This window comes from Bufo gargarizans, chromosome 1 (genome assembly GCF_014858855.1).
Source record: "Bufo gargarizans isolate SCDJY-AF-19 chromosome 1, ASM1485885v1, whole genome shotgun sequence".
NCBI classification, from domain to species: Eukaryota; Metazoa; Chordata; class Amphibia; order Anura; family Bufonidae; genus Bufo; species Bufo gargarizans.
In genome coordinates, this window is record NC_058080.1 from 363,523,191 (window position 1) to 363,540,616 (window position 17,426).

At 43.0% G+C, this 17,426-nt stretch overlaps 1 protein-coding gene across 3 annotated transcripts; it reads right to left on the reverse strand.

The window, feature by feature from the left end:
- Positions 1-10,870: 10,870 nt before the first annotated feature.
- On the reverse strand, positions 10,871-17,057 carry LOC122920084 (cold-inducible RNA-binding protein B-like). 3 transcript variants are annotated; one of them, XR_006386879.1, is made up of 8 exons: positions 16,969-17,057; positions 16,443-16,556; positions 15,372-15,478; positions 14,249-14,378; positions 14,076-14,157; positions 13,777-13,841; positions 11,019-11,109; positions 10,871-10,915 (listed from the first exon to the last, which is right to left on the reverse strand). XR_006386879.1 is itself a non-coding variant. In XM_044269304.1 (7 exons), exons 1-7 carry the CDS (start codon positions 17,042-17,044, stop codon positions 11,105-11,107), a joined length of 579 nt encoding a protein of 192 aa, XP_044125239.1. In that variant the 5' UTR covers positions 17,045-17,057; the 3' UTR covers positions 10,871-11,104. The 3 variants fall into 3 exon arrangements, 2 of the variants coding, with proteins under 2 accessions (XP_044125239.1, XP_044125230.1); XM_044269304.1 differs by having other exon boundaries at positions 10,871-11,109; XM_044269295.1 differs by lacking the exons at positions 10,871-10,915; positions 11,019-11,109 and adding an exon at positions 12,805-13,513.
- Positions 17,058-17,426: the final 369 nt, after the last annotated feature.

Genomic DNA, 17,426 nt, shown 5'->3' on the forward strand with positions numbered 1-17,426 from the left:
GTGTTTGTTTTGGGCCACCATATCCACATTACTTTTATTATCTATTATGCCTTAAATGCCATTTCATAGGGAGCGCGTCTTCATATCAGTAGCCGTGCATCTGACAGGAGCCGGGGGATGCATCCCGGTAACCAGGTCATCGTGATCTCACGGGTATTGACGAGATCAGACTCAGTGACATTATTATACTCACTGGCGCCTACCAGGTGATTTAGCTTCATAGTTATGCAGCAAGTTTTGCCGCGCATGCGTGACATGCAGCGTCATGCGTATCACACGCAGCATCATTTCACGTATCACCAGCCAAGCCTCATTCTGAGGCAGACATTTTAAATGGTGGTGGTTCTCACAGCTGCCACAGGCTACATGAAGTCTATGTGCAAATACCTTTTAGGAGGAGGGGGACTTTTGATTGTTGTCCTTTACCTCTTCCCTTCCCACTGTTAATATGCCCATTTGAAGCTACACCAGGGCTCATGACATATTACACTGGTTTCCAGGGCATACGGTTGGCATCTTATCCTGTGTACCCTGGCCAACTAAGTAGCCAAAAGCTTCCTTATGTTTCCCCTGATGAGCTTTACACTCATCTTAAAGCGAAACATGCATGTAGGGATCGGGCAGAAGAGGGTTCAGTAGGGCGCATCATTTCTAGGGTTAGGTTCCTGACAGTACCTGGTCACGGGGCTCCGTCGCTAGTGCAGTATTCTTGCAGGGTATCATTAGGGCAACCCTTTGCAACAATTTCAAGCCTCGGAGGCCTTCGTATATCGGTGAGGTAACCGTTGCATTAGGAACGTATCCATTGGAGTAGTAGGACCATTGGTTTTTACTCTTGGTGCCGCCGAGCACTTTTTTCTATATCTAAAGTGACTTAGGACACCTATATCTAAAGTGACTTAGGACACCCAGTGTTACAGTATACTGAGGGGTGACCTACCTTTTGCTTCACTTTTGGTACTATATGTCTTATATATTATCTATAATTATCTTAAAAGTTAAGTTTTAATTATTATTGATCATCCGTCTACTTTTGTTGAATAATTTAGGTGGTCTATTGAAATTATCTAGCTGTTTATCTCATGACTAACGTATGGCCCGAGATCTCCATTTTTAATTCTAAGGGTTGTTTTCCCCCCTGCCAAGCTGTCAATATCTCCCATTGAAGGTCCCTTGAATGAAATTGGGCCCACATGACCGCAGGAATACATGAAGTTAGGCTTCCCAGAATCAACATACCTTTCCTCAATTAAATTTTCGGACATCTGATCAAGGTCTCGATCTTTGTTTTTAGGTTTAAGTTTTTTTTCTTCTGGTAAAAACCACATCTGCCTTCTGGAATCTAGAATCAGACCTAAGAATTGTTGAAGCTAAAGAGGATTTGGTTTCGATTTTTCCTTGTTCAGGATCTAACCCAACTTCTCCAGGATCCGGATCACTTCTTGCACTGCTCTGCTGCAGGCCTTCTTGGTCTCTGCTACAATTAAAAAATAGTCTAGATATGGGATAAAGAGTATGGGCCAGATTTATCATTAGCTCAAGTCAGAATAATGGAGTGACAAAGTCACAAATTTTTGCGCAATCGCTCAAACTGCGCACAATTTTGTGACTTTTTTCTGCTCTGCACTATGCTTGCCAGTTTTCTGAAAGTGGGCGTGTTTTCTTTAGTAAATTAATCTCTAGACAGATTTACTATTGGGACTATTTAAAAAGTCGCAAAAAAATGCACAGCTTCACCCCAGTGAGGACAATGCTTATCTTGAGACTTTTTAATAGAACATGCAACTTTTGTAAAGCTGCTTACTGACCGATAAACTGCTACTGTCAAACCACATTTATTAGTCTAAGGCCCCTTTCACACGGGCGAGATTTCCGTGCGGGTGCGATGCGTGAGTTGAACGCATTGCACCCGCACTGAATCCTGACCCATTCATTTCTATGGGGCTGTGCACATGAGCGGTGATTTTCACGCAACACTTATGCGTTGCGTGAAAATCGCAGCATGTTCTATATTCTGCGTTTTTCACGTAACGCAGGTCCCATAGAAATGAATGGGGTTGCGTGAAAATCGCAAGCATCCGCAAGCAAGTGCGGATGCGGTGCGATTTCCACGCATGGGTTCTAGGTGACAGTCTATTCACTGTATTATTTTCCCTTATAACATGGTTATAAGGGAAAATAATAGCATTCTGACTACAGAATGCTTAGTATAATAGTGCTGGGAGGATTAAAAAAAATAAAAAAGTTAACTCACCTTATCCCCATGATCGCCTAGTTCCCGGTCGGTCTCTTCTTTAGCTGTGACTAAAGGACCTGTGGTGATGTCAGATCACATGCTCCATCACCATGGTGATGGACCATGTGATTGGAGCATGTGATCTGACATCACCAAAGGTCATTCAGCCCAAGCCCACAGCTAAAGAACAGACCGACCGGGAACTACACGATCATGGGGATAAGGTGAGTTAACGTTTTTATTATTTTTTTAACCCTTCCAGCGCTATTATACTAAGCATTCTGTATTCAGAATGCTATTATTTTCCCTTATAACCATGTTATAAGGGAAAATAATAGAATCTACAGAACATCAATCCCAAGCCCGAACTTCTTTGAAGAAGTTCGGGTTTGGGTACCAAACATGCGCGATTTTTCTCACGCGAGTGCAAAACGCATTACAATGTTTTGCACTCGCGCGGAAAAATCGCGGGTGTTTCCGCAACGCACCCGCACATTTTTCCGCAACGCCCGTGTGAAACCAGCCTTAGGCTGGTTTCACACGGGCGTTGCGGAAAAATGTGCGGGTGCGTTGCGGAAACACCCGCGATTTTTCCGCGCGAGTGCAAAACATTGTAATGCGTTTTGCACTCGCGTGAGAAAAATCGCGCATGTTTGGTACCCAAACCCGAACTTCTTCAAAGAAGTTCGGGCTTGGGATTGATGTTCTGTAGATTCTATTATTTTCCCTTATAACATGGTTATAAGGGAAAATAATAGCATTCTGAATACAGAATGCTTAGTATAATAGCGCTGGAAGGGTTAAAAAAATAATAAAAACGTTAACTCACCTTATCCCCATGATCGTGTAGTTCCCGGTCGGTCTGTTCTTTAGCTGTGGGCTTGGGCTGAATGACCTTTGGTGATGTCAGATCACATGCTCCAATCACATGGTCCATCACCATGGTGATGGAGCATGTGATCTGACATCACCACAGGTCCTTTAGTCACAGCTAAAGAAGAGACCGACCGGGAACTAGGCGATCATGGGGATAAGGTGAGTTAACTTTTTTATTTTTTTTAACCCTCCCAGCACTATTATACTAAGCATTCTGTAGTCAGAATGCTATTATTTTCCCTTATAACCATGTTATAAGGGAAAATAATACAGTGAATAGACTGTCACCTAGAACCCATGCGTGGAAATCGCACCGCATCCGCACTTGCTTGCGGATGCTTGCGATTTTCACGCAACCCCATTCATTTCTATGGGACCTGCGTTACGTGAAAAACGCAGAATATAGAACATGCTGCGATTTTCACGCAACGCATAAGTGTTGCGTGAAAATCACCGCTCATGTGCACAGCCCCATAGAAATGAATGGGTCAGGATTCAGTGCGGGTGCAATGCGTTCAACTCACGCATCGCACCCGCACGGAAATCTCGCCCGTGTGAAAGGGGCCTTAAAGGGCCGATCATAAATCTGACTTTGCTAAAACTGACTTTAGCTATATGTGAAAGTGGAGTGAGCTGTCAGAGTAATGATAGATCTGGCCCTATGTCTTTTTCTCAAATGCGAGCCGACATTTCTGCCACCACTTTGGTGAAAATCCTGGGAGCCATTGATAACCCGAAGGTAATTGCATATGGTTGATGACCCCTTTTATCTCCACTGCTACCCGTAAATACTTTTGATGCTCCTGTTCTATAGGGACATGAAAATAAGCATCCTTTAAGTCTAACACTGCCATCAGGCACTCTAGAAACAAAAGATTTATCACTGATTTTATAGTTTCCATTTTGAATCTTTTTACCAGCAAGAACCGATTTAGCGTTTTCAAATTTATAATGGTTCTCTAAGACCCGTCTGTTTTTTTTTTTACTAGAAACCTTCTCTTTCCTGACACTTTGGTACTGGTACCAATACATTTTTTCTGATACTATAGATTTCTCTTCTATCCAGGTGGACTGACAATCTTTCGCTGGAGGAAAATAAATTTTGTACAGGAAATTTCTTCTTTTTGTCCGCTGCTTTCTCTAACTAATCATCCAATAATGAAACAAAAATATATTCTCCTTCACAGGGCACAGCACAAACCCTCTTTTTTGACTGCAGATCCCCACTCCAGTTTTTCAGCCATAAGGCCCTGCGTGCAGAATTGGTCAGAGCAGAGGAACGAGCCGCTAACTTAATTGCATCTGCCGAGGCAACCGCTAAAAAATCTGCTGCTTTTTTAATAGTTGGAAGTCCTGCTAAAATGTCCTCCCTAAGGCCTCTTTCACACGGGCGAGTATTCCACGCGGATGCGATGCGCGAGTTGAACGCATTGCACCCGCACTGAATCCCGACCCATTCATTTCTATGAGGCTGTTCACATGAGCGGTGACTTTCACGCATCACTTATGCGTTGTGTGAAAATCGCAGCATGCTCTATTTTGTGCGTTTTTCACGTAACGCAGGCCCCATAGAAATTAATGGGGTTGTGTGAAAACCACAAGCATCCGCAAGCAAGTGCGGATGCGGTGCGATTTTCACGTACGGTTGCTAGGAGACGATCAGGATGGAGACCCGATCATTATTATTTTCATGTCATAAGGGAAAATAATAGCATTCTGAATGCATAGTAAAATAGCGCTGGAGGGGTTAAATATTTTTTTTTTTTACTCACCTTAGTCCACTTGATCGCGAAGCCGGCATCTCCTTCTGTCTTCATCTTAGCTGTGTGGCGGAACAGGACCTGTGGTGATGTCACTCCGGTCATCACAACATCCATCACCATGGTAAACGATCATGTGATGGCCGGAGTGACGTCACCACAGGTCCTGTGCTTCCACACAGCTAAGATGAAGACAGAAGGAGATGCTGGCTTTGCTATCAAGTGGACTAAGGTGAGTCACATTTTTAACCCCTCCAGCGCTATTTTACTATGCATTCTGCATTCAGAATGCTATTATTTTCCCTTATAACCATGTTATAAGGGAAAATAATACAAATCTACAGAACACCGATCCCAAGCCCGAACTTCTGTGAAGAAGTTCGGGTACCAAACATGCACGATTTTTCTCACACAAGTGCAAAACGCATTACAATGTTTTGCACTCACGCGGAAAAATCGCACATTTTCACGCAACGCCTGTGTGAAAGAGGCCTAAGACATTTATTTTTTAATTGATCTTCTAGATCCAGCAACCAGATTATTAAGGAACGAGCAGAGGCAATAGAAGGTCTGAAGGAAGAAGTCCAAGCGAAGGTCTTTTCCATTCCCCTTTAATCAATGCCGACACATTTTTATGAACCGGGAAAGATCTTAGATGTTTTGTTTCAAGGCCGCCGAACATTATATCCTGCACCGATTTTGGTTCCTTAGAATCTTCTATTCCCATAGTTGATTTAACCGCTTTTAATAAACGATCTACACCCTCAATTAGAAAAAAGGGCCTTCCTATCTCCTTCCCTTCATTTCCAGAAGAGTAAGGGTACTTTCACATTAGCGGCAGGGGAGTCCGGCAGGTGAACAGCCTGTCAGATCCGTCCTGCCGCTCCGTCCCCATTGACTATAATGGGGACGAGAGGCAGCCGGACTAAAAGTACTGCATGTCGTACTTTTAGTCCTGCTGCCTCCGGAACTCCGCCCCCATTGTAGTCAATGGGGACGGAGCAGAAGTCCAGAGGCACGCCAGACTCCGCTGCCACTAGTGTGAAAGTAGCCTAAGATGAGTCGTCCGAATAAAGATTCTCCAAGGATTAGAAATATTCCCCCTCTTCTGAATCTGAGAAAACAACATTACTCGAAGCCTGCGTTTTCCTAGGTGTACATCACATCTGCTCCTTAGGCCTCTTTCACACTTGCGTTGTCCGGATCCGGCGTGTACTCCACTTGCCGGAATTACACGCCGGATCCAGAAAAACGCAAGTGAACTGAAAGCATTTGAAGACGGATCCGTCTTCAAAATGCTTTCAGTGTTACTATGGCAGCCAGGACGCTATTAAAGTCCTAATTGCCATAGTAGTAGTGGGGAGCGGGGAGCAGTATACTTACAGTCCGTGCGGCTCCTGGGGCGCTCCAGAATGACGTCAGAGCGCCCCATGCGCATGGATGACGTCGATCACGTGATCCATGCGCTTGGGGCGCCCCGGGAGCCGCACGGACGGTAAGTATACTGCTCCCCACTACACTTTACCATGGCTGCCAGGACTTTAGCGTCCCGGCAGCCATGGTAACCAACCATTCAGAAAAAGCTAAACGTTGGATCCGGCAATGCGCCGAAACGACGTTTAGCTTAAGGCCGGATCTGGATCAATGCCTTTCAATGGGCATTCATTCCGAATCCGGCCTTGCGGCAAGTCTTCAGGATTTTTGGCCGGAGCAAAAAGCGCAGCATGCTGCGGTATTTTCTCCGGCCAAAAAACGTTCCGGTCCGGAACTGAAGACATCCTGAACGGATTTCTCTCCATTCAGAATGCATTAGGATAAAACTGATCAGGATTCTTCCGGCATAGAGCCCCGACGACTGAACTCTATGCCGGAAGAAAAGAACGCAGGTGTGAAAGAGCCCTTAAGTCACTTGCGTTGTTTGATTTGAACTGCCTGCCTTTTCAGGAAAACTGTATGCAAGCACATGTCATTTGCAGACTGATCAGGATCCTGATCAGTCTGACAAATGTATTGCAATACCGCATCTGTTTTTCCAGTGTTATCCAGAAAAACAGATCAGTTTTTTTTTTTTTTTTCACATTTTTAAAGGTCTGCGTGTGCGCAGACCTTGGAAACTGGATCTGTTTTACCAGAACACTTGATACCAGATCTGGCATTAATACATCTTAATGGAAATTCACGCCGGATCCAGCATTCAGGCAAGTGTTCCGGAATTTTGGCCGGTCCAAATACAGTAAAAGTGACTGAAGAAATCCTGATCGGATTGCTTTCCATTCAGAATGCATTGGGACAAAACTGATCAGTTTTTTCCCGGTATTGAGACCCTAGGACGGAACTCAATATCAGAAAACGTTAACGCTAGTGCGAAAGTACCCTTAGATGTACTTATTTTTTTTCCCAAGTCACGGACGAGTCAGTTTCGAATTCGACCAGCGACTGAAGACATTTATAAAATGACGGAGACTCCTCCGCCACCGTTTTATCAATGCAGGTCTGGCATAGCCTTTTTTCATAATCAGAAGCTAGGGAACAACTACATATAGCACATTCATTATTTCGCCTTTGAAGTAAACTCCAAAAAGTGACCCCATTTAAGAAACTACACCCCTAAAGGTATTTAAAACTCATTTTAGAAAACTTTGTTAACTTTAAGTGTTCCACAAGAGTTAAAGGCAAATTGAGATGAAATTTCAGAATTTCCATTTTTTGTTACTTTGCCTCACAAAAAGTGTAATAGAGAAATCAAAAATTAAATGTACCCTAAAAATAAATAGTACCAACAAAACTGCCATCTTATCTGGTAGTTTCCAAAATGGGGTCATTTTTTGGAAGTTTCTACTCTAAGGGAGCAACAGGGGGCTTCAAATGGGACATGGTGTCAAAAAAAAAATCCATCAAAATCTGCCTTCCAGAAACCATATGGTGTTCCTTTCCTTCTCAATTGCCATCTCAATTTGCCAATAACTCTTGTGGAACACCTAAAGGGTTAACAAAGTTTGTAAAATCAGTTTTGAATACCTTGAGGGGTGTTGTTTCCAAAATGGGGTCATTTTTGGGGGGTTTATATTATGTAAGCCTTACAAAGTGACTTCAGACCTGAACTTTAAAAGTGGGTTTTGGAAAATTTCTGAATAATTTCAAGATTTGCTTCTAAAGTTGCCTTCTAACGTTCCCCAAAAAATAAAATGGCATTCCCAAAATGATCCAAACATGAAGTAGACATATGGGGAATGTAAATTAATAACTCTTTTTGGAGGTATTACTATGTATTATAGAAGTAGAGAAATTGAAACTTGGAAAGTTGCAAATTTTTGGTAAATTTTGTATTTGTTTTATAAATAAAATTTTATTTTTTATACTCCATTTTACCAGGGTCATGAAGTACAATATGTGACAAAAAAAAACCCAACAATCTCAGAATGGCCTGGATAAGTCAAAGCGTTTTAAAGTTATTCACACAAAGTGACACTGGTCAGATTTGCAAAAAAATGGCCTGGTCCTTAAAGGGTTAATAGCACGTAAGCATGTCAGCCATTGCTGGCCCTACCACACACCACTGTCCCGGGTGACAAGAGCAAGGACGCAGGAAACCATACTGATGTTGGAGGGGATTCTCTGCCATTTGGTACTTCAGGTTTTCAGCCTTTAGGGGAGGATCCTCTCTTGTGGTGCAGTCATAGGTGAGGGGGAAAGAGAGGATTGTAGAGATGCAGATGTGCTTGGTACATCACTTACCCCCATTCATTTCTATGGGGCTGAGCTGCTTCAAGCACACTTGACAAACATCACAGGCCTAGGAAAAGCTAAGAAGGCTGCAGCCGCTGCCTTCCTAAACAAAAGGGAGTCTATATGGGATGATCACCCCCCTGTAAGGCTCCATTCAGACATCCATATGTTTTGCAGATCCGTGTGTTTATACAAAGTTGGCATTTGACCGATCAGATACCGACAACCTATACGAACAGGTCATCAGTTCATAAGTCTCAGAAAACCCCTTTTAAATGTAGACTACTAGTGTATGACCTTTACAGGGAATGGGGCATCAGAGAAAGAAGGGGGGGGGGTATTCACAATAATGCCAGTACATGCATAAGAGAATTTTATTCTTTAAAAAAAAAACTGACATTAATATGCTGGGCCCGCTAGTAATGCGCATGTTGTGCCGCTTTCTCCCAACTGTGGTGCTGGTTGCAGGAAGCATCACATCTGACGATAGTTTAGGTCAATGCCAGACAAGATCAGATTCTGGTGTCAAAACAGTGGTATGATGAATTGCTGGCCACCTGCAAACTGTCCTGTAGTTCCCAACTCCCACTGTCCACCAATTACACACATGTAGTCAGATAAGTTTAGCAGGATCTAAACTTGCTATTTAACTGCTTCCCGACCGCATAACACAGGAACATGTCCTGGCAGCGGTCGATTCATTCCTCCTGGACGCATCATCTCACGAGATTTCATGTGAAATCTCACACACAGGATCAGCTGGTGAGTGGATCTACAGCCTGCCGGCGGCGATTGTTCGCTGGCAGGCTGTAGATGTGATTTTTTTTAACCCCTAACAGGTATATTAGATGCTGTTTTGCTAACAGCATCTAATATACCTGGTCCTCTGGTGGTCCCTTTTGCTTGGATCAACCACCAGAGGCAGCTCAGTAATAAGTAGCACCAAATGCTATAACTTTTACCCAAACTTTTTTTTTTTAATCAAGGACATGTAGAACAATAAATTGAGAGAATATATAGGTGTTTTTTTTATAACAGGTGGAGAATGTCAACCAAAAAAAAAAAAGAATTTTTCGATTAACAACTAAAAGTTAAGCTGTCAGCAGCAATGAAATACCAAATGAAAGCTCTATTAGGCTACTTTCACACTTGCGTTCGGGGCTCCGCTTGCGAGTTCCGTTTGAAGGCTCTCACAAGCGGCCCCGAACGGATCCATCCAGCCCTAATGCATTCTGAGTGGATGCGGATCCGCTCAAAATGCCTCAGTCTGGCACCGTTTGTACTCCGCTCAGCAGCAGTTGGATGTCCGCCTGGCTGTGCGGAGGCAAACTGATCTGTCCAGACTTACAATGTAAGTCAATGGGGAAGGATCCGTTTGAAGTTGATGGTAATGCAAACAGATCCATTCTGAACGGATCTAAGTGTTTGCATTATAGGTGCGGATCCGTCTGTGCAGATACCAGACGGACCCGCACCTAAAGGCAGGTGTGAAAGTAGCCTTAGTGAGAAGAAAAAAGGAGGTAAAATTAATTTGGGTTGTAAGTTGCATGACCGAGCAATAAATGGTGAAAGTGTAGTGTAAAAAGTAGTCTGGTCATTAAAGTCTGTTTAAGCTAAGGGAGGGTGGTTAAAGGGGTTCTGCAGTTTGTTTACACTGATCCTCTGGATAGACCAGCATCTGATGTGCCGCTGCCTTCTCACCATTTACCGCTGGCCCAGTGACATCACGACTGGTATCAACTTGCCTGGGCACAGCTAAGCTCCGTTCACTTGAATGGAGCTTAGCCCTGCCCAGGCAAGTTGATACTAGTCATGATGTCACTGGGCCAGCGGTAAACTGCGAAGGCCGCAGCACTGCTGCTGCCTTCTCAAACTCCTGGGTGTCAGACCCCTGCCGATAATATATCCAAATGATAGATCACTTTAAACAAACTGCAGAACCCCTTTAAGCATGTTCTAGAGCAGGCATCCTCAAACTGCCGCCCTCCACCTGTTGCAAGACTACAACTCCTAGCATGCCGGAACAGCCTATAGGCATCAGTAGGGCATTTGGGGAATTGTAGTTTTGGATGCCTTTTCTAGAGTAATGTTCACCTGCATAAATAACCCTTTATTTATGCCTACATACCATTTATTTGAGTTACTGCAGCTTTTATATTGCCCCTTGGCTAAATACATGGGGGTAAATAGTATGACCTCTGGTTGCTCTCAATTGATTCCCTCAAACTTGCCCGTTTTAGTCTCCCGCTATATAGTAAAAATACAAGCCAGATCGTTAAATAAAACTTTATTTACAGTAATAACTCATCTGATGCACCTATGGATAGGGAAGAAAGAAAAAAGCTGTCAAGTTCACATGATTACAAGGCTCCAAATACATGTCTCTAGAGTGGTGACATGAACTGTAGAACATAACCTACCTGGAAATTACAGTTGTCAAAAAGCCCAAACTCTACAGCCAGGAAGCTAACCACCAACGGTAATGTCTAATGATCAGTCACATGCTTCATCCTAGAAAACAGAATATATGAAGTCTGAGTTTTGAAGGCAACCAAGGAAAGGTTAATGCATTCTTAAAAAATGGGCCAATATTTATATTTGGATTGCAGCCTACTGGATGGTAGGGTCAGTAAAAAAGGTGATGTATGAGGGGGAAACAAAAACAGTAACAAGCAGCTTGCCAGTAAATTCTGGCTAATGGGCAGTGGCCAGACAGACTTCCAGATAGTCAGTAGCACCAGAGTTTCATTAAGGTTTCACAAGCACATGAACTCAAGATACGGTATGTGGACATGAGCAAAAGAGTTACCTCAAGATACCGACTAATTCCAAAGGAACTAGCCAAGAGCAGCTTTCACCAGGCTTCACAGGATGCACAACACTTGGCTTCTTCAAGGAAACTGCAGAGTCCTGTATTCTAGCAGGAGATTCTCAGAAAGTAACAGAATTTTTCTAACATTTCGAATTCTACCCAATGGAGAGCATCTGGACTTCTATTAGCATCTGATGAATGCTGGATTAGATTTTAATTGTCACACCAGGAAACTGGTGTCAGTTAATGTGCCAAAGTGAAGGCAGAGACAGCATTCAGTAGCTGTTCAAGTCCCAGTGTGTTCGGGGTGGGGGGGGTTTGTCCATAAAAGAACCCTACTAATGCAGCCTTCATGGAAACTTTGGCTCAATGTTCAGCCAGATATGGAAAGCTCACCTAAGTATGGAACCTAAGAATCACTATCCAATCCACTGACATCTGTTACTAAGGGTTTGTGCATGCCAATGGGTGCAGCCTGTGCCCATATTGCAGCACACCCACAATATATAGACCCAAGCTGTGCACGTGCCACTCACTTAAAATGGGTCCGCAATCTCAGGATACAGAGCAGTATGGAACATGCTCTATTTTTTTACAGTACAGACAATCTTGCGGATTGTAGACTCATTCAAGTGAGCAGGTCCACATCTGTAAATGTTAGTTAGGCACCTAGCTGGTGCTCATGTTTTGTATACCACAGCATGGATACAACCACAAAGCCTACAGTAGTTTACAGAATATAATAGGTGACATTTGTGCTATACCATGACACTGATTAGTGTGGTTTAATCTCTAGAAACCTCAGAACAGATTTCTCATTAAGCTTACCAAGCAACTTCATAAATCTCCCCACAAATAAGTTTAATGGTCACTGTTCTTTCAAACATTGCACAAGTCAACAGTATGTGTGAATAAGAAACTTGGCAATATAACTTGGAGAGAAGAGAGTCCACCTTTCAAAACCTAAGGACATCTACTAAAATCAGTCATGATGAGACTGCCAGCTCACTGAAGAATCAGATTACACGAAGCCCATAAACATAAAAGCCTATGGGGAGAGGGGCTACATTTCTCCAGTACATACTAAAACTTTGGACTGCAGTGTATCTGCAGCAATTTTTGCCCAGGCATCAATTCCATAAAGCTCCTGTGCTGATATTAAGGGCAAGATGAAGTTTCTTGGGGCCATTTATCAAAAACACCTACCCCTGATTTATGAAATCATAGTGACCATGAAAAAAAAAAGGAATTTTTGAATTGACAGGTTACACTAACCCACTGTGATAAGCTGTAAAGAACTTCATATAGCTAGAACGCAATAGCAGCTAAGTACACTACTGTATGACAACTACCTAGCCAGTGTTGTGTGCAGAAGGTAAATGTCCAGAGCGGCGTTTCTTTTCAGATGGTCTTTTAATAGGCTTCGTGAAGCCAAATTAATGTAGAAATACATTTTTGCCGATTGGTTACAATAGTTGCATTTCGTTTAAAAAAAAAATTATATATAAAACATTTCAAGAACTTTGTGATATTAAGAAATTCTCTTGTTCACTTTAAATATATCAAGGAGGTTCAGCTATTTACAATGCACCCTCGCTGTACCCCACCTTGTTATACTAAAGGATTCTTTCAGAGTTATGTGCAGAAGAAAAGAAATTCCAGGGTCTCAGTCCCTTCACTATACGTGAAAGGTAAAGTGATCAAAAAGCGATCATGGAGCAGAGTAGAGCTTGTACATTAACAGTTTTGCTAAAGCAATAGCTTTACTCTTCCTGAGCAGGAATTGGTCTGTCACTGAGGCATGAACCTGCCAACTTGTAGCAACAAGGAGCTCCCATCTGAGCAGCCCAATAGAACAGCAAAACCAGAACATTAGAACCAAAAATAGTCTGAATGTTATAAACTGAAATAAAAAAAACTGTTCTATGCACCACCAGTGAGGCTGTCAGGAGAATTTAACAAACTGGTATATTTAAAAAAAAAAAAAAAAAGTGAACACAATTCAATAGACTACACATTAACTGTTTTGCGAAGCTCCAAAAATCTTTATAAATACAGCCACTGGAAGGATGATCTTGAGTCAGGAGTTTTAGTCGTTTGCAGCTGAGGACAAGAAGCAGGCACAGTTGTAATGTCACTTGAAGCACAGGTCAGAACATTATAACCCTACACTACATGTCTAAACCCACCCCATGCAGATTGACTACTACAGCACAAAGAACATATGCATCAGATAGCAGGCAGCCCCTGTATTCAATAAGTGGGTGGCTGAACAAGGCTAGTAGCCAAATATGTACACGCCGCCAGAAAGATATTTAGCCCATTGACCAAAAGAACACCCCAAACCCTGTCTTGAAGTTACTTACCATAGCTGTCATAGTTGTCTCTGTAGGATCCTCCTGAACGATCACCATAACTTTGACTCCTTTGACTAAGTAGAAATCAAAATGTTACTACAGAATCAAATACAGTAATTAAAGGGGGTTGTCCAGCATAATTATAAAACATGGCAAGCAGTGTGATAAATACCTCACTTTAAGATGCTCTACACACATGAGACTAGTGAGGTCACAGCTACAGCTTCCCGTAGCTTACGGAGAGCAGGTTTTTATATTATGCCGACCAACCCCTTTAATGTTGAGATCCTTTACTTCCGTTATCTTACCTTCCGTAGTAGTCTCTGGATCCCCCGCCATAACCACCACTCCTCTCATATCGGCCACCTCCTCCATAGCCTCTGTCTCCACCTAGCCAAGAAAGTTTAACATGCTTACTATCATGTTTGTAGTTCTGTCCAACACATATGAAAGCTCAATCTTCTGAGAATGCATTACATACCACGTCCTCTGCCGCCACCACCACCACGGTAAAATCCTCGCCCTCCAGAAGATCCCCCTCTATAACCTCCACGTCTGTCACCTGAAGATTTTCCAGCCTGATCTACACGGATCTGTCTTCCATCAACAACCTGAAACAATGAAGAACTCTAGTCAGAATACTATGAATAAAATTAACTATGCAAACATCGCACCTCAAGGCATTTGTCTAATCCTCCTAGGAGATTAACATGATCACTTCTCCCATAGACTAATGAATTTCCACTGCAGTCAGTGGCAGTCACCATGTTTTCCTGACATGAACCCATAGTAACAGGCATGGCAGACCTCAGATTCTTCAGAGGGCACAAGGTTGCCACGGCCACTGAAAGTCTTCCTTAATTTCAGTGCAGGAGAGCAGCACTCTTTGGATGTCACTGCTCAGATGCAGTGGTCAATTAACCACATCAGTTAGATGTCTGTATGCTTCCAGGTTCCATGCTTGAAGTTAAACACTATCAGACCACACATACATGGTCCCCATCAGTGTTCAGCAAGTTGCTCAGACATGTTACCACCCCGGGTTGGCCATTGGTGTACAATACAACCCCCCCCAACTTTGGCTCTATATATTTACAGCTGTCAAGAAATTGTTACACTCAATGTCGCCACACGTGCTAAACATTATAGGGGAACCTGTCACCAGGATTTTGGTTATAGAGCCGAGGACATGAGTTGCTAGATCGCCACTAGCACATCTGCAATACCCAGTCCTCATAGCTCTGCTTTTGTATATAAAAATAAAAAAAATAAAAGTCCCATTAAAGACCATCAGATGCATCCCACCTGACCTGTGAAAGAGGCTTCCTTTCCTGTTCTCTTCCCAGCAGAAAGCCAATTTCTATAGGTGTCCTATGCAGAGGCTCAGCACAGTGACAGGGTATGCATGATCAGCATAACTCAGATGCGAGCCAAATGCTAAGCACTCTGGAAACCAGGTGGTGGCATTTAACAAATGGTAGTCACTTTTTTCTTAAGTGAATCACTAGTAATGGTGCTTAATATACTTCAAACATGTACCCCCATCCGTGTTAACCATAAGAGTAAGTAAAGTACTGGGAACCATCTTCACTACCAGATCTTACCTTTCCATTCATTCCTTCCATGGCATCCTTTGCATCATCAGCATTCTCAAATGTGACAAACCCAAAGCCCCTAGACTTCTTTGTCTCACGATCCTTCACAACCACCACTGGACAAGGGGGGAAATGTAAAACAACAAGTCAGCTAAGAATCACAAGTTAAAATAAGTCAGAAAGTGGTTATACCCATGCAGAAGAAGTGCACACGGAGGGCCATGCTAACCAGTGCATCACTGTTACTTGACCCACCCAGTGTTAACAGGCAGGATCAGAAGTCTACTGCATCACTCCTGGATCTGAAATCCCATAGTAAAAGTAGGGGGAGGGGACGGGGTGTCAAGTCTGATTTGATTAATCAGTGCAGATGTGGGCTTTCAGACCCAGGAGCACAGATGCCTGGAACAAAGCAGAGTAATAACTGTATGGCCCCACCCATGGTGCACTCATATTTCATTAGTGTGTATTAAATTCACCCAATAACAGTGTTATGTCCACAGCATCCCCTATTAAAACTGCTTACCGTGTTAGTCTCTTGCTAGCTAAAACACTTAATCCGTATGCAAATGAGGCTATGAAGGGTGCCCAGGGGTGGCATTGCAACAGCTGTGGCCCAGGCCCATGGGTCATTTTCATACAAAGCCTCTCCCCCTCCACCCGCCCTTAGTCTCTGCTCTAACCTCCCTCCTACTGTCCGTAATCACACGCATGCGCCGATGAACGTGCGTGTGCATTGAATGATCACAGTCAGGCCGGGGCATCAGTTACCTTTCTAATAAAAATAGTTGATGTAAGGTAACAATTTTTTTACCAGCACTGTAAGAAACACCATGCATGTTGCAAAAACTTTTTTTTTTATAGCACTGTCTCAGCTTTTATAAGAAAAAGGTGGTACTCAATCATTGGAGAAATTATGTGAATAAGGGCTACACAGTTTTCCTTTTACTACACATCGCAACATGGGGTTATGTTGCAATGTGAAGTAAAACAATAAAGTGTAGCCCTTAATTGCATCACCAAATAAAGGCAGTCATGTCAGACTCAAGAAGCAGCAACGGCAATATTTCAATTGCTTACCATCTGAGAGGCATCCGTATTTGCAGAACGAAGATTCTAAGCCCTTTTCATCTGTATCAAAGCTCAGGCCACCGACAAAAAGCTTTCCCTCGTCATTAGACGACATGATGAGTCCTGTCACAATACAAAAGAGTTAGATATAGAACGGAGATAAGAAGCGCCTAAAATGTCTGGGCTGCTAGGAGAATCATGCAGAGAACCACAAAATGGCCGCCGCCACGTGGGCGGGCGCCATTACCACGCAGCTTGCAACAAAGAAGCTCAAAATGGCGCCATGGAGCAGGAAACGACAGGCTAAAATAAAGCTCACTGGCGGGTTACATAAAACGCTAGGTACAGACAATTACATATTTGCCTCTAGAAACCACAGTACAAAAGCCTCTCTACACAAGTACTCGTTAAGCATTTATCATACAACATAAGAAACAACACATTGTCTAATAATAATATTAGATAGATAGCAAATCGATCGAACACAAACCTAGCAAAGAGCACATTCACTAGATTTACACTGCGCGCGCCTTACCTTTAAATGTAAGCACGAAGTGAACTTCTTCCAAATCAGCAACCCGGAATGAGCAACGTCTGCGATACCTGTTCATTTATACCCTGAATGACTCCGCCCTCCTCATGTATTATTCATTAACGCGACGGACTGTACCAAGTAGCTAAGGCGGGGTTTTCAAGATGAGTAGTCTTCCGCAGTGCTACCTTTCTTTTAGGCTGTATGTAAATATAAATGTGTACGAAACGACCTTTGATGACACGTTTACATTAAAAGACCCACTAACGGCCAGTTTATTCATTGTCCTACATTATACCACAGAAAGGGGGGGAGCGAGTGCATTTGCCGCCATTACTGACGAGCACGGAGGAGGCGTGTCGGCGCCATTTTAGGTTTGCTATAGAATTCACGTGAAAAGTAGTTTATTTCTTTTAAAAAAAATGCCACTACAACGGGTTTGTTACAGGCTTGATGCACCA

Excerpts from the sequence above, each read along its gene's own strand:
- LOC122920084 (XM_044269295.1), bottom strand. The coding sequence starts at position 17,044 with ATGAACAGGTATCGCAGACGTTGCTCATTCCGGGTTGCTGATTTGGAA. Across the intron at positions 15,479-16,442 it reads ATACGGATGCCTCTCAGATG|TGGTGGTTGTGAAGGATCGT; the intron begins GTAAGCAATTGA and ends CCCCTTGTCCAG. Across the intron at positions 14,379-15,371 it reads TGGAAGGAATGAATGGAAAG|GTTGTTGATGGAAGACAGAT; the intron begins GTAAGATCTGGT and ends TCATTGTTTCAG.